At 43.7% G+C, this 21,741-nt stretch overlaps 1 protein-coding gene across 5 annotated transcripts in view; it reads left to right on the top strand.

Annotated features, from left to right (window-relative positions):
* The window catches only part of LOC139260041 (double-stranded RNA-specific editase 1-like), a 407,611-nt gene that overhangs the window by 331,945 nt on the left and 53,925 nt on the right, over positions 1-21,741 (top strand). For all 5 annotated transcript variants that reach the window (XM_070876120.1, XM_070876117.1, XM_070876118.1 and 2 more), the window contains one exon: positions 13,686-13,800. In XM_070876120.1, the coding sequence (XP_070732221.1) occupies positions 13,686-13,800 (115 nt within the window). The remainder of the gene's footprint in view (positions 1-13,685; positions 13,801-21,741) is intronic.

Below are 21,741 nucleotides of genomic sequence, written 5' to 3'. Positions count from 1 at the left end.
AAGGGTGTCAGTGGGTGCAGATTTGCCGGGCCTCCTCCTGTTCGAGTTCTTTCCCTTTTGTTGTGTGCCACCTTCCTCTGCAAAGATGAAAATACAACTTTTTAGAGAGGATGTCTTTCTGCTGTGTGGGACATATACAGATGGTCACATTTAGAATTGCAATTCCAGTGAATAAATGAAAATATTACTTGCACTAACTACTTGACCATGGTCCTGCCACTTCTTTTTGCACTGGCCTCCAGACCTCGGTGTGGTCACCATTGCACAGTAATCTCGTGCAAGTTGGTTACAGCGTTTCTTCATTTCTTTTGGTGAAACTTTTATGTGACCTCTGCTGGTGTCCAGCTCGTGCCATCTGGCTTCAATTACAGTAACCAGTGCCTCCACTTCATCCTGTAAGAAATTCTTGGTCCTTGAGTCGCGTTGCATCTTGCATTGCAGCTCTGATTATTCCAATGAGAATTAAAGTTCTCACACACAACTGCAGACCGGGACCTGTACTGGGCATGCACGCCCATAGCAATCACATCAGAAACGTCCTTTTTTTTTGCCCATACGCAGAAGGGGAGGCATCGTTTTTTTCGGCACAGACATTAGGCTCCATCCTCCGAAGCTAAAGGACAAGCTGTGTGGCGCCAATTTCAAAAAATAAAACAGGGAAACTTGCTAGTTATTTTTTTGGAGGAGTCGGGGCCAAAGAAAACGGGAGTAAATCTTGCAGTACGCCAAAAAACGGCATTGGGGAAAATTGAACCCAATAGCATTTGCAAGGCTGTTACACAGTGTAAACTTAACATGCACGCACATACATTAGGGTTGCCAACTCTGGTTTGAGGCATTCCTTGAGATTTTACCACATGACATTTATCTGAAAATGTTCTTGCATTTACCTTATAAATGTTGGACCCCCTGGAGCTGATATCTTCGCTCATGGTTTCACGGCACCAGCGGTTGTGTGAGAAGTTCTGAAAATAAGGAGAACACCCGTGAGCAGGTGAAAAAGGGAAACCGGAAGATCAAACAGGACACTGAAATTGGGAACAGTCTCGTTCATTCTGAGACAGTGGCCGAGTAGGGGGATGGAATTGGTGGCAAGGGAGCAGAATTTGTCGTGCGGCCAAGGACAATAGTTTTGGTCTTCCCAACGTTGAACTAAAGAAAATTGTGGCCTGACAACACAGAGGGGTCAAGAGAGATGGTAGAAGGATAGAACTGGGTGTTACCATCATGTCTTCGAATGATTCGGATGGGAGCTAGAAGTTAAATTAAAAAGTAGGACCTCAAAGAAAGTAATCTCAGGATTGCTACCAGTGCCACATCCTAGTCAGAGCAGGAATCGCAGGATAGCTCAGATGAATACGTGGCTTGAGGAATGGTGCAAGGGGGAGGGATTCTAATTCCTGGGATATTGGAGCCGGTTCTGGGGGAGGTGGGACCAGTACAAACCGGACTGTCTGCACCTGGGCAGGACCGGAACCAATGTCCTAGGGGGAGTGTTTGCTAGTGTTGGGGTTAAACTAATATGGCAGGGGGATGGGAACCTATGCAGGGAGACAGGGAAGTAGAATGAGGGCAGAAGCAAAAGATAGAAAGAAGAAAAGTAAAAGTGGAGGGCAGAGAAACCCAAAGCAAAAATCAAAAAGGACCACATTACAGCAAAATTCTAAAGGGGCAAAGTGTGTTAAAAAGACAAGCTGAAGGCTCGGTGCCTCAATGCGAGGAATATTCGTAATAAGGTGGACGAATTAACTGCGCAGGCAGCTATTAACAAATATGATATAATTGGCATTACAGAGACATGGTTCCAGGGTGACCAAGGCTGGGAACTCAACATCCAGAGGTATTCAACATTCAGGAAGGATAGACTGAAAGGAAAAGGAGGTGGGGTAGCGTTGCTGGTTAAAGAGGAAATTAACGCAATAGTAAGGAAGGACATTAGCTTGGATGATGTGGAATATGTATGAGTGTTGATACTGGATTCTTTTCCCTTCAATCTGTTTCAGCGAATTCACTGACACACGAACACTTTCAGTCTTAGCAACATAAGACCTTTATTCTGTAGATACTCCGGCCGGGACCTGTTAAGATAAAGGGAACACTCTCGATTCGAGCCTGTCCACCTCTCTCTTGACAAGTCCCGTAACAGTACAAAAGCTCAACACTTATACATTGTTACAGCAGAACACATTTGAGTGACACTCAGTTTATACAATCATTGGTCGACTTCGCCCATAGCATACCCAATTGCAGGCAGACAACTCCCCTAATAGGGCAGATCCCAGAAATGTGTTTACTGTTTCGATTGTCATTGCATTTCCCTATTTCATGGCTGGATATAGCAGCCCCTCGTCTGACTCATGCCTGACTTTGCTTTTTCGCGTAACTCGTGTTTGACCACAACTCTGAGTAACCCCTTTTTGTGTCGACATTGCAAATATCTCAGCTAGACATTTTCTTTTAGCCATTTTCCCATGATTTCCTATCTCCATCTTTTTGCCACCTTCTCTGGCCATCTACCACTTTCGCAATCCTTTTACACATTCTCATTCCCCCCTTTTATCATTCCATGATAACCCTGGTGATTATTCCAGGAGTATCACATTCAGCCGTTCGCATTCTTGTTTCTCATATTCTTCTTGATCCTCGAGTAAACTTTTAGTCTGTTAAACCAGATTCCGTGACTGGAAGAGTTTGCTCCAATTTTGCCATCATTACTTTACAACAGACATGAAAGCAACCAATAATCAGACAACAGGTAACTATTATCATAACGAGGATAACTGCTCCATGCATTAAATAAGATCCCCAGGATCCTCCAAATAACCAATCCAACCAACTATTTCCTTTCTCTGGGCCCTGCCTAAACTCATCCAGCTGCTTTTTTATGGCATCAATGGCTTGGGTGATATCGTATGATTCATCCGTGACATGTGTTATACATTTGTCCCCTATAATTGTGCACACTCCTCCTTGTTGGGCCAGCTGATAATCCACGGCATAGCGGATTTGCTGCGTATACAATCCTAGTTCAGCCAGCTCTCTGTTGATGGCATCCAGTCCCTTAGACGTGCTATTTCCCAAAATGGTCAATCCGCAAATAAGGTAGTTCCTATTTTTGGCACTAATTACCCCCGCTGATCCCCCTACAGATAGGGCCCCGAGGAACCCGTAGCCGAGTGATGATCCTAGCGTGATAGGATCCTCCCAATCGGCACAGAACTCCTTGCTGATGGCCCATGTTACTATCCTTCTCTGGGTATGCCCCCTTTTGGGGCATGGGACAGTGAGTGGTCCTATAGTTCCTACTGCAAAGAGGACCGGGAGGGTCGGTGTTGCTGTCTTGAAGGTGCCGTTGAGGAGGAACACGAATCCTTCCTTAGCTCTATAACACTTTACGTTGGTATTGCGAACACTCGTGAACTGCTTATACTACCAATTGCGAGGTTCCCTTGAATTTGAGCCTGATCCCACCAATTGGTAAGCATCAAACGGGTATGCCCATGTTTCTGAGCTGACATGAGTTCCGTTACACTGACCGCAGATAACTTGCCTTCCTGCGGTCACGTTCAGGCATCTTTGCTCGTTACAGGTACAGGTAAACTGGCCCTTACGCACTTGACAGTGCTGACGGGCACACTGCGTCTGCACACAGGTGGCGTTCCCGGGGACCAGGGCATATACACAACCGCACCCTTGTCCTGAGAAGCAAAGTGGGTAGCTTGCAATATCCGAGCATACCACTCCGTTCTTTCCCTGGGATCCCCTGCACTCAGGATTCATGGAGTCTATTAATTCCACACATCTTCCCGGTATACCCCTTCTATATTCGCCCATTTGTCCCTCACAGGGTGCGTCCGAGGTATCCGCCGTATGTAAGTCGTGGGGGGTCCACCCAGGGGTAGCCACGAACAGGGCCTCTACTGATTGGGATAGTGGGTAACACACAGTTCGATTGCCATGCAATCGGGTATGGGTCTGATAAAATAAGTTATCCTGTAGCCCTTCTAGTTCTGCTAGGATAGCACAAGATAGCACAATTATACCTGCTAGCTTACACATGTTTAGATAATTTTAGACGATACTATACATTAGTTAACAATAAGATAAGGATAGCTCAGAAAACAGCTAAGTCTGCTTGTTCCTTTCTCCTGCCGTGTTCTTGGCGTTTTTTTTTCTTCCTGCCCCAAGGATGTGGTTTATTCAGCTATGGAGGAGAGGAAGTCTGAAACAGAAACGAGGGTTAGGACGACCAGTGAGAGGCTCATTATGAAGTAATAAGTTTACAGCGGTGCAGGTGAACCCAGGCACTTCTCCCTTCAACCTTAGCTGCGGTGGGGGTAGTGAGTAACACCTGAAAGGGCCCGTCCCATCGTGGCTCTAGTCCCTTTCGAATCCATTTCTTAATCAGGACATACTTCCCTGGTGCCATGAGGGACGATTCGGGTAAAACTGGGAGGTCAAGGTGAGCCTCTAGAACCTGGTTGTGAGCTAGTCGCAGAGCCTGAGTCAGAGAAAACATAGATAGACATTAGTCGAGCTGGGATACCATATCTAGGAACAATTTCCCTAATTAACACCTTAACAACAGTTTCAGCCTTATTGTCCAGGATAGGATAGGCTTCGATCCATTTACTAAACACATCTTCTATTACTAACACTTATTTGTAACACTGAACTCTTTGCAACTCACTGTAGTCCAACTGCAAGGTCTCAAAGGGACCTTCTGGTAGGGGCGTCTTACTCCAATCACAGAGGACTCCCTTCCCTGGATTATGCTGTTGGCAAACAAGGCAGCGACTACTGATGTTCTGGGCTAGCATCTGGAGTCTAGGGTGCCACCAAGTGGCCAAAAGCGTGTCACTTGTTGTCCTTGCTCCACAATGAGTAGCAAAATGCATACATTCAATAACCCATAGAGCCAACTCGTCAGACATGCAAGTCTGTTCCGCAGGAGTGGTCCAGAGTTTAGAAACATTGTCATAAGTACATCCATAATCTTTCCACAACAATTTATCTTTTTCAGGAGCGTCCTCCTGTGCTTTAATGACATTTTGGATGGTTGGCATTGGTTTTTCCGAAGCTAACTTATCCTTGGCAGGATTTTTAGTTTGACTCATCATTCTAGGCACCACCATTTGTTGTCTGCAAGAGGCCTGTTTAGCCTCTCTGTCAGCACAGCGGTTTCCTATGTTAACCGGAGACTTTCCGGTAGTGTGGGCGGTACACTTGACAATGGCAATACGCTTGGGGAGCATGAGGGCTTGCAACAAATCAGATACTAGTTGCCTATGGGATATCTCATTCCCCTGTGAGGTTAGGAATCCCCTATGGGCTACCCCAAAGGCATACCTAGAGTCGGTATAGATATTGACTTTGAAGTCTTTGGCCAAGATACAGGCTCGGGTGAGGGCGAATAGGTGGTTTCAAAGGCGGCAGATTCCAAGACCTGATTCTCCTGGTTTACTATGGCGTATCCTGAGATTCGTGCACCTTCTGGATTAATAGAAGAACTTCCGTCAACATACATAATACAGTCTGGGTCTTCCATTGGTACGTCAACTAAATCTTCCCTGACCGATGAGGCCTCCTGAATTAAAGATAAACAATCATGACTGGGTTCTTCCTCATCTTGGGGTGGATCAGTAAGAAAACAGGCCGGATTAATGGCAGTACAGTGCCGAAAGGTCAGCTTAGGATTATTCAGTAGGTAGATCTCATATTGTAAGGTGTTGAGTCTGCAGTTGGCCCAGGAAGGCAGCTACGGAGTGAGAGGTGTTAAGACAACGGTATCACAGACTTTCAGGATTGTACAATACAGTTGAAAGGGCCGGTCATAGAGGGGCCGGCCCAAAGCCGGAGCTTGCAGCAGGGCTGTCTTCAGATACTTAAAGGCTTGGACGTCTGTGGCTTCTATTTCAAAGCTGCCTTCTTTAGTTGTGTACGGTGTAAGGTGCCTAGTCATCAGGGCAACGTTAGGGATCCAGGATCTGCAGTAATTGATCATCCCCAACCACTGCCGCATCTGTTTAGCCGTGCTAGGGACTGGAAACTGGCAAATTGGTTCGTCATCCGGGGAGGTTCTCTGTACAATCAAGCTACGTAATCGGGGGACGGTTGGCCAAAAGGGTTGTTCTGGAAGAAGTTAGTGTAATATCCCCGTCCTCTTCCCCCCCTTGCTCCCCTCTTCTTCCTCCTCTTCCTCTTTCGTGCTGACGGGAGGGACACTCTCTACTCCAATGTCCTTCTTGCCCACAATTAAAGCATCCATCTTGTCTTTCCCAGCCTCGACCTCTTCCCATACCAGGCCGGGGACAGTAGGGCGGTCCGTAATTAGCAGGGCTCGGGCCATTTGGGTGTTTGGTATAACCGTATCCCTGTTTATCCACCCAACCCTGCACGCAATACTGCGGTTCCATCTGGTATCCCCTTGGGTCGGGTTTTGGTCCTTCCACCCGAGGCGGCTCTTCCTTTCTAGTCATGTATTCAGTCTTGACCCGGATTGGGGGCACACCTCCCCCCTCTCCTTTCTTTTCCTGCCAATAATATTTTACCGCTCTTTCCATCTGGGCTCTACTGTTATCTGCCCAATTCATATTATTTGTCCGGATAGCGTGAGCAATCGAATAGGGCAGGCTCTGAAGTAGGATAGCGCAGAATTGAGGTGAATTATCCCCTGCCCTGAAGGCATTATCTCCTGATTGACCTCCGTATATTTCAATAAATCTTTCCATGAATTCATCGGCAGTTTCTTCTCGTTTGGGTTTAGTTTCTAATACTGCTGCCATACTGATGGGCTTCTGAAGGTTCTTGCTGAGAGCATTAAAGATAGCGTTTAGGCGATCCTGGGCATTATTAGGGTGAGCAGTCACTAATGCATCATGGGTGGCTCGCCTCAAATTTTCTAAGAACCGGACGTGTTCAGTCGGGCTCAGGGTCTGCTGCACTAAGGACCACAAGTCTCTTGATTCCGCATTATAAACTCCAATGGTGAGTCAGAGGCGATCTATAAACTTGACAGGTTCTCTCTTTCGATCTGGTATGGTAGCCAGGATAGCCATATCTCATTCGGTTTCCATGGCATATGTACTTCTATGGTGGTGTGGTCCGCAACCTGCTCTGGATTGGGATTTGGCATGGGTCGAACTGGGAACTGCCTAGTTCCTACCCTAGTTTTCTGGACAGAAGTATTATTTCCTGAGGCCGTTTCTCTATCTGAAGAGCACTCCGAGCCTGTAGAACTAATGCTGGAGCTTCGGTTATGACGAGTGAGTCGTCACCGATGGCCCCGAGGTTCAGACTGAGAGCGGGGCTGATGAGAGCGCCCGCATCGCCTCTCTGGACTAGGGGTCTGAACGATCAGGTTACGTCCTTTAGTCTTAGATCTGGTCCTACCGGCTACAGGGTCTGTGAACTGAGGACTTGAGTCACTATCTGAAGCGGAAGAGTCCGTCTGGGCTTGTCGGTTCATTGGTGTGGGGTTACGGTTATCATCACCACCTACCGCCGGAGTGGAAGGTGGAGGGGGATGGGAAGGAGACTGTGGTGATAGGCCCGGGGCTGCGGGAGGCGCTGTTGGGGTTGGGCGCCGAGTCAGTGACCATTCATCAAATTCATCATCAGCCTCGGTCAACGCAAAGCCAATCATTCGACTACGTAGTCTATCGGTACCCTTCTTAGAGGTCCTAGGGGAACTCTTAGTACGTTTCTCGTGCGCGCACTCTTTCTTTAAGACGTCTACAGTTTTAACATGTCCTCCTTCTGTCAAGGAAAGTCCTAGTTTACTGGCGTTCTCCTGCCAGCTTGACAGAAGAGACTCATCTTTCAGCTTTTGACAGTACTGTCTCCATTTGGCTATTAAATCCTTTTTTAACCACCGGGACCATATTTTTTTTTTTAACTCAACAAACCTATCCTTTGTGCATTTCTTGGCTCCGTAACTTATCATCCGAATATACGTAATTCAATAAGGTTCACACTCTTAAACTTCCCACATACAGGACAACACTACGGAGGGTTAAAAAAAATTTCACTGTTTGAAAAAGTGGGTGGAGCTAAAGCAAACCACAACTCCCCGGTTTCCCCACACAAGCTTCCTTCTCCACAGTAAAAATCATACAAGCATTTCTCATTTAAAACAGACGTTCACAAGAGTCTCTCTTCTTTCCTATTAATTTTTGGATCCATGACCTTTCAGGTAATTCGTAGTTTTATCTAAATTACCCATCCTTGTGTCGCCGCACGTTGGATCAGGGTCCTAATTAGTCCTGATTGTCTCCACGTCGCCCGTGGTGGTTTCAGTTATCTTACCCAGAGCCTAGTGATATACAAGATCGATGCCGTACCTGGCGTAAGTACAATTTGAAATTTACACAGTCCCGCGTAGTCCCGCAGCTTAATTTTACGTAATTCCCTAACCTCCACGTTTCCCTACGCGGTTCGCGCGATTCTCTATCCCTCCGTGTCGCTGCACGGTTTTTCTGTTCGTGTTGCTGCACGATCCTTACTTAATTTGTCCTTTCCAATTTAAATCCAAGTGATATACAAGGTCGACGTCACACCTGACTTCCTAAGTTTAGAAAGTGTTCGCCAGATTGACCTGGATCTCGTTCAGACACCACCTGAGAACCAGCGAGTGGCTAAACTTTCCTCAGACTTTTGAAACCGGAGGAAACTGGAGCAGTATTGAAATTATACTTACTCCAGTGGCCATTTTCCTCTCGTCTCATCCAAGGCTAGTCTAGCTCTTAATTTGCAAGTTTTCGGCAGTCGTCCGTTGAGATCCCACTTCTGACACCAAATGTTGATACTGGATTCTTTTCCCTTCAATCTGTTTCAGCGAATTCACTGACACACGAACACTTTCAGTCTTAGCAACATAAGACCTTTATTCTGTAGATACTCCGGCCGGGACCTGTTAAGATAAAGGGAACACTCTCGATTCGAGCCTGTCCACCTCTCTCTTGACAAGTCCCGTAACAGTACAAAAGCTCAACACTTATACATTGTTACAGCAGAACACATTTGAGTGACACTCAGTTTATACAATCATTGGTCGACTTCGCCCATAGCATACCCAATTGCAGGCAGACAACTCCCCTAATAGGGCAGATCCCAGAAATGTGTTTACTGTTTCGATTGTCATCGCATTTCCCTATTTCATGGCTGGATATAGCAGCCCCTCGTCTGACTCATGCCTGACTTTGCTTTTTCGCGTAACTCGTGTTTGACCACAACTCTGAGTAACCCCTTTTTGTGTCGACATTGCAAATATCTCAGCTAGACATTTTCTTTTTGCCATTTTCCCATGATTTCCTATTTCCATCCTTTTGCCACCTTCTCTGGCCATCTACCACTTTCGCAATCCTTTTACACATTCTTATGGGTAGAACTGCGGAATACCAAAGGGCAGAAAACGCTAGTGGGAGTTGTGTACAGACCACCAAACAGTAGTAGTGAGGCTAGGGACAGCATCAAACTAGAAATTAGGGATGCATGCAATAAGGGTACAGCAGTTATCATGGGGGACATTAATCTACATATAGATTGGGCTAACCACATTGGTAGCAATACGGTGGAGGAGGATTTCCTGGAGTGTATTAGGTATAGTTTTATAGACCAACATATCGAGGAACCAACTGGAGGGCTGGCCATCCTAGACTGGGTGATGTATAATGAGAAAGGACTAATTTGCAATCTTGTTGTGCGAGGCCCCTTGGGAAAGAGTGACCATAATATAGTAGAATTCTTTATTAAGATGGAGAGTGACACAGTTAATTCAGAGTCTAGGGTCCTGAACTTAGGGAAAGGTAACTTCGATGGTATGAGACGTGAATTGGCTAGAATGGACTGGCGAATGATACTTAAAGGATTGACGGTGGATAGGCAATGGCAAACATTTAAAGATCACATGGATGAACTTCAACAATTGTACATCCCGGTCTGGAGTAAAAATAAAACGGGGAAGGTGGCTCAACCGTGGTTAACAAGGGAAATTAAGGATAGTGTTAAATCCAAGGAAGAGGCATATAAATTGGCCAGAAAAAACAGCAAACCTGAGGACTGGGAGAAATTTAGAATTCAGCAGAGGAGGACAAAGGGTTTAATTTCAGAGAGGGGGGGGAATATAATATGAGAGGAAGCTTGCTGGAAACATAAAAACTGACTGCAAAAGCTTCTATAGATATATGAAGAGAAAAAGATTAGGGAAGACAAATGTAGGTCCCTTGCAGTCAGAATCAGGTGAATTTATAATGGGGAACAAAGAAAGGGCAGACCAACTGAACAAATACTTTGGTTCTGTCTTCATGAAGGAAGACACAAATAACCTTCCGGAAAAACTAGGGGATAGAGGGTCTAGTGATAAAGAGGAACTGAAGGAAATCCTTATTAGTCAGGAAATTGTGTTGGGGAAATGGATGGGATTGATGGCTGATAAATCCCGAGGGCCTGATCGTCTGCATCCCAGAGTACTTAAGGAAGTGGCCCTAGAAATAGTGGATGCGTTGGTGATCTTTTTCCAGCAGTCTTATCGACTCTGGATCAGTTCCTATGGACTGGAGGGTAGCTAATGTAACACTACTTTTTAAGAAGGGAGAGAGAGAGAAAACAGGGAATTATAGACCAGTTAGCCTGACATCAGTAGTGGGGAAAATGTTGGAATCAATTATTAAAGATGAAATAGCAGCGCATTTGGAAAGCAGTGACAGGATTGGACCAAGTCAGCATGAATTTATGAAAGGGAAATCATGCTTGACAAATTTTCTAGAATTTTTTGAGGATGTAACTAGTAGAGAGGACAGGGGAGAGCCAGTGGATGTGGTGTATTTGGACTTTCAAAAGGCTTTTGACAAGGTCCCATACAAGAGATTGGTGTGCAAAATTAAAGCAAATGGTATTGGGGGTAATGTATTGACGTGGATAAAGAACTGGTTGGGAGATAGGAAGCAGAGAGTCGGGATAAATTGGTCCTTTTCAGAATAGCAGGCAGTGACTAGTGGAGTGCCGCAGGGCTCAGTGCTGGGACCCCAGCTATTTACAATATACATCAATGATTTAAATGAAGGAATTGAGTGTAATATCTCCAAGTTTGCAGATGATACTAAGCTGGGTGGCGGTGTGAGCTGCGAGGAGGATGCTAATAGGCTGCAGGGTGACTTGGACAGGTTAGGTGAGTGGGCAAATGCATGGCAGATGCAGTATGATGTGGATAAATGTGAGGTTATCCACTTTGGTGGCAAAAACATGGGGGAAGGATATTATCTGAATGACAGCAGATTAGGAAAAGGGGAGGTGCAACGAGACCTGGGTGTCATGGTCCATCAGTCATTCAAAGTTGGCATGCAGGTACAGCAGGTGGTGAAGAAGGCAAATGACATGTTGGCCTTCATATCTAGGGGATTTGAGTATCGGAGCAGGAAGGTCTTACTGCATTTGTACAGGGCCTTGGTGAGGCCTCACCTGGAATATTGTGTTCAGTTTTGGTCTCCTAATCTGAGGAAGGACGTTCTTGCTATTGAGGGAGTGCAGCGAAGGTTCACCAGACTGATTCCCGGTATGGCAGGACTGGCCTATGAGGAGAGACGGGATCGACTGGGCCTGTATTCACTGGAGTTTAGAAGAATGAGAGGGGATCTCATAGAAACATATAAAATACTGACGGGACCAGCCAAGTTAGATGCAGGAAGAATGTTCCCGATGTTGGGGAAGTCCAGAACCAGGGGACACAGTCTAAGGATAAGGGGTAAGCCATTTAGGACCGAGATGAGGAGAAACTTCTTCACTCAAAGTGTTGTTAACCTGTGGAATTCTCTACCGCAGAGAGTTGTTGATGCCAGTCCGTTGGATTTACTCAAGAGGGAGTTAGCTATGGCCCTTACAGCTAAAGGGATCAAGGGGTATGGAGAGAAAGCAGGAAAGGGGTACTGAGGTTATGATCAGCCATGATCTTATTGAATGGTGGTGCAGGCTCGAAGGACCGAATGGCCTACTCCTGCACCTATTTTCTATGTTTCTATGATGCCAAGGAGAAACATGGATGAGGGGGCCTACGATAGATCCTGGAAGACTCCAGAAGTGCAGGGATGGGAATAGAAGCCATTGTTGAAGATTCTGTGGCAGCAATTGGACAGGTAAGAGTGGAAACAAGCAAAGGCAGAGCCACTTAGCTGAATAATGGAGTGGGATTGGAGGAGGATAGTTGGTCGATCATGTCAACAGCTACAAAGAGCTCAAAGGACAAGGAGGGTTAGTACACCACCGTAACAGAAGATGTCATCTGTGACTTTGATTTGGACTGCTTCAGTGTTGTGGCAGGGGTGGAAACCTGGTTGGTGAGGTTCAAGCATGCAGTTAGCTGAAAGATGGATATGGATTTGAGAGGCGACAACAAGTTCAAGGACTTTGGAGAGGAAATACATGGACAGTATGGCGAAGAAGAGCAGGTGGTGGGTCTCATGGACAAGGTGAGCTCGGAGAACACGAGGGGAGATAGAAGAGCAACTAGAAAAGGACAGGGGAAACCTTGGGGGAACTTGATTTGGTAAGGAAAGGGGGATCTGGCAGAGGCCACTGAATGAATGGTCTCAATCTTCGTGACAAAGAAGTCCATGAGCTCCTTGTACTTTTTATTTGAGGTGAGGGTGGAAGAGGCAGGGGAAAGGGGTTTAAGGAGATGATTGGTAGTGAAGAAAAGAAGCCAAGGCACATCTTTGCATGCCAGGGTGATCCTGGAGAAAAATAACACATCTGAGACAACAGTCAGAGAAAAAAATGTTTTCATTTAGATTTTGTAAGTACACAGAAGGTAAAAGCAAAGATGTTTAATGTATGCATGGTTAAAATTCAAACCCACCGCTGTTAATGGAAAAAACGAAGTAGAAATTTGGTGTACTGTAAAAATCTGTCTGCATGCTATTTTTTTTATTTTAATGTTAATCGGGGAGAAATGCTAATGCGAGGGAATGGAGCTCTTCCCATTTCAGGCCCTCCGTGGCGGCATAAAGCCCTCCCAGGTCAGGTATGGCGCAGTCAGATGCATAGTAAAGCTCTCTCTATTCTGCCCCAGCAATGTCCCTTAGTCACAATCTCAAAAGAGCATCTCCCACTGCACAAGTTTCCATTTCCCACACCAGCTATCCTGTGGTCTCTCTGAACGAGGTGGCCAATTAATGCTAAATTAGGTTCAGTTTGTGCTGTCAGCCCAGATCTATTAGGAACTGGATTAAGATTTGCCAAATTTATTTTGCATTGGAGCCTTACAGTCAACAGACAGAGGAAGTTTTTCTCATCAATCTGGACTGGATTTGAACTCTGGTCCCAGAGGTGAAAGGTCAATTGTGTCTGCTTACTTGTTTTATATCTCAAATATAGAAGTATGATTTATAAACCAATGTGGCTTACGGAGTTTTTTGATCTGAAAAAGCAAGCAAAAGATTTGGATGAGAGTGCTGGACCACATTATGTGATAATTGCAAAACATGTTTAGCTACCTTAAGAGTATTCGACATTTTTCATACCAAACTCAGGAATGCTGTATCAGTTTTAATTGTAGCCTTCGTGTGGTAATTCTAGTCAGTAGAATGCAAAGCTAAGTAAATTAAAAGGTAGGTTGGACCAGAAAAGGTGTGGTTGGGAGTAATGTACTGTATGGATTTGATCTTAATGTTTGACCTCATTCCTCTGACTAGGTACTGGCAGATGCTGTGGCTCGATTAGTGGTGGATAAATTCAGTGAACTGACTGACAACTTCACCTCCCCTCATGCACGGAGGAAAGTTCTTGCTGGTGTTGTCATGACAACAGGTACATGAAATATGTTTCATTTCTTCAATTTTATATGTTGAGTTTCTATTGGAATAAAATAGATTGTATAAATATCCATTCAATCATATCACACTTTTTTTAATAAAAAAAAGCAAATTAAAATTTGTGATGTTAAAGTGGTGAGAATGTGGAACTCGCTACCACAGGGTGTGGTTGAGGCGAATAGCATAGGTGCATTAAATGGGAAACTAGATAAGTACATGAGGGAGAAAGAATCATAGAAGTTTACAGCACAGAAAGAGGCCATTTGGCTCATCATGTCTGTGTTGGCCGAAAAAGAGCTAACCAGACTAATCCAACTTCCTAGCTCTTGGTCTGTGGCCTTGCAAGCCACGGCACTTAAACATAAGAACATTGGAAATAGGAACAGGAGTAGGCCATTTGGCACCTTGAGCCTGCTCTGCCATTCAATAAGATCATGCTGATCTGATCCTGGCCTCAACTCCGCTTCTCCACCCGCTCCCCATAACCCTTGACTCCCTTATCATGCCAAAATCTGTCTATCTCCATCTTAAATATATTCAAAGACCCAGCTTTACTCAACAGAAGCTTTATTTTGGATCCAAGCCTCCACAGCTCCATGGGGTAGAGAATTCCAAAGATTCACGACCCTCTGAGAGAAAAAATTCCTCCTCATTTCTGTTTTAAAGGGGCGACCCCATAGTCTGAAACTATGCCCCTAGTTTTAAACTCCCCCATGACTATCCCCTCTGCATCTACCCTGTCAAGCCCCCTCGGAATCTTATATGTTTCAATAAGATCACCTCTCATTCTTCTAAACATCAAGGAATATCGGCTCAACCTTTCTTCATATGGCAACCCCTTCATCTCAGGAATCAACCTCGTGAACCTTCTCTGAACTGCTTCCAATGCAAATATATCCTTAAATAAGGAGACCAAAACTACGCAGTACTCCACGTGTGGTCTTACCAACGCCCTGTACAGTTGGAATTACTTTGCAATAAAGGCCAGCATTCCATTTGCCTTCCTGATTACTTGCTGTACCTGCATGCTAACTTTTTGCATTTCATGCACAAGAACCGCCAGATCCCTCTGTACTACAGCATTTTGTAATTGTTGTCCATTTAATAATAGTTTTCTTTTTTCTTTTTCCTACCAAAGTGGATAATCTCATATTTTCCCACATTATAGTCCATCTGTCAAATTTTTGCCCACTTACTGAGCCTATCTATATCCCTTTGTAGATTCTTTGCGTCATCCTCACAACTTACTTTCCCACCTATCTTTGTATCATCAACAAATTTGGCTGCATTAGACTCGGTCCCTTCGTTCAAGTCATCAATATAAATTGTAAGTAGTTGAGGCCCCAGCACTGATCCTGTGGCACCCCACTAGTTACAGTATACCAACCTGAAAATGACCTATTTATCCCAACTCTCTGTTTTCTGTTAGTTAGCCGATCCTCTATCCACACTAATATATTGCCATGTACAGTAGACACCTGTCTTCTTATTCATCCTCGATTTCCTTCGACATTAGTAGCCGTGCCTTCAACTGCCTAGGCCCCAAGCCCTGGAATTCTCTCCCTAAACCTCTCTATCTCTCTACATCTCTCTCCTCCTTTCAAATGCTCCTTAAAACCTACCTCTCAGCCGTCCTAATATCTCCCTATATGGCTCGGTAACAAATTGTTGTCTGTGAAGTATCTTGGAAAGTTTTATTACATTATAGGCGCTATATAAATGCCTATTATCAACAAGAGCAGACATTGACGACGAGATTCAACATTGCCTCCAGTACAGCCTTCGGCCGCCTGAGGAAAAGAGTGTTTGAAGACCAGGCCCTCAAATTTGCCACCAAGCTCATGGTCTACAGGACTGTAGTAATACCCGCCCTCCTGTATGGCTCAGAGACATGGACCATGTACAGTAGACACCTCAGGTCGCTGGAGAAATACCACCAACGATGTCTACGCAAGATCCTACAAATCCCCTGGGAGGACAGACGCACCAACATTAGCGTCCTCGACCAGGCCAACATCCCCAGCATTGAAGCACTGACCACACTTGATCAGCTCCGCTGGGTAGACCACATTGTTCACATGCCAGACACGAGACTCCCAAAGCAAGCGCTCTACTCGGATCTCCTTCACGGCAAACGAGCCAGAGGAAACGTTATAAGGACACCCTCAAAGCCTCCCTGATAAAATGCAATATCCCCACTGACACCTGGGAGTCCCTGGCCAAAGACAGCTCTAAATGGAGGAAGTGCATCCGGGAGGGCGCTGAGCACCTCGAGTCTCATCACCGAGAGCATGCAGAAATCAAGCGCAGGCAGCGGAAAGACGTGTGGCAAACCAGTCCTGCCCACCCTTTCCCTCAACGACTATCTGTCACACCTGTGACAGGGACTGTGGTTCTCGTATTGGACTGTTCAGCCACCTAAGGACTCATTTTTAGAGTGGAAGCAAGTCTTCCTCAAGTCCGAGGGACTGCTTATGATGATGATGATGATGATTATCCCCAACCCTGTGAGCTTTTATCTCGTGCAGTAACCTTTTGTGTGGCACCTTATCGAATGCTTTCTGGAAATCCAAATATACGACATCAATTGGCTCTCCTTTATGCATTCTCAAAGAACTCCAGCAGATTTGTTGAACGTGATTTTCCTTTCATAAAACCATGCTGATTCTGCTTGACTGCATTATGATTTTCTAAATGTCCTGCTACTACTTCCTTAATGATGGACTCCTGCATTTTCCCAATGACAGATGTTAGGCTAACTGGTCTATAGTTTCCTGCTTCCTGTCTCCCTCCTTTTTTAAATAGAGGTGTTACATTTGCAGTTTTCCAGTCTGCTGGGACCTCTCCAGAATTCAGGAAATGTTGGTAGATTACAACCAATGCATCCACCATCTCTGCAGCCACTTATTTTAAGACCCTAGGATGCATTATTCCATCTCTCGTCCCATTAGTTTGCCTAGTACTTTATCTCTAATGACAGTGATTGTTTTAAGTCCCCTGCCCCACCCCCGCAATAGCTCCTTGATTATCAATTATTGGGATGTTTTTAGTGTCCTCTACCATGAAGACTGATACAAAATATTTGGTCAAAGTCTCTGCCATTTCTCTGTTTCCCATTATTAATTATCCAGTCCCATCCTCTAATGGACCAAATTTCACGTTAATTACTTGTTTCCTTTTTATATACCTGTAGAAGCTCTTACGGTCTGTTTTTATATTTTTTGCTAGTTTACTCTCATGCTATCTTCTCTGTCTTTATCATATTTTTAGTCATCCTTTGCTTGTTCTAAAGGTTTCCCAATCCTCTAGCCTTCCACTATCCTTTGCAACTTTGTATGCCTTTGTTTTCAATTTGATACCATCCTTTACTTCCTTAGTTAGCCAGGGATGGTTCATCCTTCTCTTAGCATCTTTATTTATCACTGGAATAAATCTTTGCTGAGAGTTATGAAATATCTCTTTAAATGTTTGCCACTGCGTTTCTACAGTCTTAACCTGTAATATATTTTCCCAGTCCACTTTAACCAACTCTGTCTTCATACCTTTGTAATTTACCTATATTTAAGTTCAGAACACTAGTTTGAGACCTAGCTTTCTCACCCTCGAACTGAATTTGAAATTCTACAATGTTATGATCACTCTTCCCAAGAGGACCCTTCACTACAAGAACATTAATTAATCCAGACAAGTGCACATCCAATCACTTCTTAAATGCAATGCGAGTTTCTGCCTCTACCACCCTTTCAGGCGGTGAGTTCCAGACCCCCACCATCCTCTGGGTGAAAAGATTTCTCCTCAGCTCCCCTCTAATCCTTCTACCCATTATTTTTAATCTATGCCCCCTGGCTATTGACCTTTCTTCTAAGAGAAATAGGTCCTTCCTATCCACTCTTCAAAATTTTATACACCGCAGTTAAATCTCCTCTCAGCCTCCTCTGTTCCAAAGAAAACAACCCCAGCCTATCCAATCTTTCCTCACAGCTAATATTCTCCAATCTTGGCAACATCGTCATAAATCTCTGTACCCTCTCTACTGCAATCACATCTTTCCTGCAATTATAGGGAATTATAGACCGGTTAGCCTGACATCGGTAATGGAGAAAATGTTGGAATCAGTTATTGAAAATGTAATAGCAGCGCATTTGGAAAGCAGTGACAGGATCGGTCCAAGTCAGCATGGATTTATGAAAGGGAAATCATCCTTGACAAATCTTCTAGAATTTTTTGAGGATGTAGCTAGTAGAGTGGACAAGGGAGAACCAGTGGATGTGGGGTATTTGGACTTTCAAAAGGCTTTTGACAAGGTCCAATACAAGAGATTAGTGTGCAAAATTAAAGCACATGGTATTGCGGGTAATGTATTGACGTGGATAGAGAACTGGTTGGCACAGGAACCAAAAAGTAGGAACAAACGGGTCCTTTTCAGAATGGCAGGCAGTGACTAGTGGGGTACCGCAAGGTTCAGTGCTGGGACCCCAGCTATTTACAATATACATTAATGATTTAGATGAAGGAATTGAATGTAATATCTCCAAGTTTGCAGATGACACGAAGCTGGGTGACGGTGTGAGCTGTGAGGAGAATGCTAAGAGGTTGCAGGGTGACTTGGGACAGGTTAGGTGAGTGGGCAAATGCATGGCAGATGCAGTATAATGTAGATAAATGTGAGGTTATCCACTTTGGTGGCAAAAACAGGAAGGCAGAATATTACCTGAATGGTGACAGATTAGGAAAAGGGGAGGTGCAACGAGACCTGGGTATCATGGTACATCAGTCATTGAAAGTTGCAGGTACAGCAGGCAGTGAAGAAGGCAAATGACATGTTGGCCTTCATCGCGAGAGGATTTGAGTATAGGAGCAGGGAGGTCTTACTGCAGTTGTACAGGGCCTTGGTGAGGCCACACCTTGAATATTGTGTACAGTTTTGGTCTCCTAATCTGAGGAAGGACATCCTTGCTATTGAGGGAGTGCAGCGAAGGTTCACCAGACTGATTACCGGGATGCAGGACTGACATATGAAGAAAGACTGGATCAACTAGGCTTATATTCACTGGAGTTTAGAAGAAAGAGAGGGGATCTCATAAAAACATATAAAATTCTGACAGGATTGGACAGGTTAGATGCAGGAAGAATGTTCCCGATGTTGGGGAAGTCCAGAACCAGGAATCACATTCTAAGGGTAAGGGGTAAGCCATTTAGGACCAAGATGAGAAGAAACTTCTTCACTCAGAGAGTGGTGAACCTGTGGAATTCTCTACCGCAGAAAGTTGTTGAGGCCAGTTTGTTAGATATATTCAAATGGGAGTTAGATGTGGCTCTTACGGCTAAAGGGATAAAGGGGTATGGAGAGAAAGCAGGAATGGGGTACTAAAGTTGCAAAAATGATCAGCCATGATCATATTGAATGGTGGTGCAGGCTCGAAGGCCGAATGGCCTACTCCTGCACCTATTTTCTATGTTTCTATATGGTGACCAGAACTGTGTGCAGTACTCTTATCTGTGGAATAGAAGGATATGTTGATCATGAGATGTAGTAGATGGGAGGAGGCTCATGTGGAGCATTAACACTGGAGTAGACCAGTGGGCCAAATAGCCTGTTTCTGTGCTGTAAAATTCTATGCACTGTCTAAAATCTTGCTGAATATATATTTAAATGTTATTCTAATAACTCATTGCGAATCAAATTTTATTGTTGCCGGTTTCCTATCCCTGCCTTCTATCCATAAAGATACATAAAAGTAACCTCAACATAAATGTGTGTTTTGATTATAAAAATACATTTGTATATGGAATCTCTAATTTCTGACCATGTATAATTTGTGGAAGTTTTATGCACAGTACAGAGAATACTCTGGAGAACTATGGAATAAAACATTTATCCTGTGAGTGAGGAAGACTGGATAACTCTTGCGCAACTGTCACCAGTGAGTTTTATCAAGGTTTTCCTCACAAGTGGAATAAATTTTCTATTCTAAGTATCCATTGATCACTCTGTTTATTCAACATGCCTTTTATGTAGTAACATAAAGTACTTAAGTAAATTAATGAACATGAAAAATGTTAATATTTTATCACACATATTACAGACTTATCTCTATACCCACGTTTCCTGCATTAATAGTAAACGATGAAACTAGTGGCAATGTATTACTGGGTTTGTGTCATGTGTGAAACACACATAATTAATTTCTGTTGTTATGAGTGAAGGAGGCTCTTTGAAAGGGCTATCCTTTGAAAGGTCCCACTCCCCTGCTCTTTCTCCATAGTCCTGCAAATGTTCCACCTTGAAGTATTTATCTAATTCCCTTTTGAAAGTCATTATTGAATCTGCTCCTACCACCCTTTCAGGCAGAGCATTCCAGATATCATAACTCGCTGCATAAAAAAATGTTTCCGCATGTCATCTCTGGTTATCTCATCTGCCACTGGAAACAGTTTCTCCTTATTTATTCTATCAAAACCCTTCATGATTTTGAGCACCTGTATCAAATCTTCCCCTAACCTCTGTTCTAAGGAGAACAACCCCAGTTTCTCTAGTCTCCACATAGTTGAAGTTCCTCATCCCTGGTTCCATTTTAGTACATCTCTGCATCCTCTAAAAAACCTTGACATCCTTCCTAAAGTATGATGCCCAGAATATGCCACAATTCTCCAGCTGGACCCTAACTAGAGTTTTATAAAGGTTTACTAGAACGTCCTTGCTTTTGTACTTTATGTCTCTATTTATAAAGCCAAGGATCTCATATGCCTTTTTAACAGCCTCATCATGAGTGAAATAAACACTGCAATATCCTGCTATCAGTGGCATGTTTATTTTACTTAATACCAAGATTATTTTTTTAAAGTTTTCCTTTGTATAATTGTATTAAACTTCATTCTCTGAATGTTGACAAATCTTTGTTCTTGTGATGTCAGACATAGAGCATACTATCAGTTTTGTAATGTTAATTATTGCACAGCTCAACAGTTGAAATGCAGCACTTGGCAGGTGCTGAGCGTTTTATTAGCATATGTTTTATTATCACGTGTGTACTTTACCTCTTGTTTTGATTGATGTGAAATGCACAGGACCAGATGTTTAATAAATTATTTAATATTGCATTGATTTACTGAGTTACATTTACTATTGTAAATATTTGTAATTATTCACTGATTTAATTCTATTTTTAGCATTATAGCTGGTTAATATTGGGAGAAGGGTTATATTCTATTATACACCTTGTAAACATCAACTGAACCCCAAATTAAATTATTAACCTATTTTTAATGTGTACTATGATCTTAAAATGAAAAATGTACTAATAGCTGGATGTCTAACCTGGTAAAAGTTCAAGAGTTGCTGTGATACTATAGAATCAAATTGCCACGTGATTCACAGAAGGATACATTAAGGGAATTATTTTGTTACTGGGAAGAAAAATTAAAGGAATTATGGGCTAGTAATGTTCAAATGAATTGTTATGTGTGTTATGGGGAGATGGGAGTACATTTGCAACCCATTACTGTAATTTCCGAGTTAAGAACTGATGATTCAAGGTAGTCTGGGTATTTCTAATGGGTGTAGTGGACCCTGGCTAATGTTTTCATTCTTAATGTAATAGAGCAGACATCAAATGGGAAGGCATCCTTTCCAACATTCCTCTTGGGTTACTTAATTATGGGACAATTCAGTAGATTGTATTTAACCTTCATTTACAATATTGTGTAATTTGAAGTTTTCCTAATCTCTGAAAACCCATAAGAGAGCACGTCTGCAGAATGTTTCTCTTTAAGCTGACAATGCCACATTGCAGGTCCCAGCTACACTGCTCACTGCATGTGTTAGCATTCACATAAACGGTGATGAAACATCATTAGGATGGACAGGTAGCTAAGAGTAACATTTTGGCCTTGAAATAGATCATCAACCTGACACCTACAATTGATAAAGAATAGC

This window comes from Pristiophorus japonicus, chromosome 3, assembly GCF_044704955.1.
Source record: "Pristiophorus japonicus isolate sPriJap1 chromosome 3, sPriJap1.hap1, whole genome shotgun sequence".
Classification (NCBI taxonomy): Eukaryota; Metazoa; Chordata; class Chondrichthyes; family Pristiophoridae; genus Pristiophorus; species Pristiophorus japonicus.
This window is presented reverse-complemented; position numbering and strand designations above follow the sequence as displayed.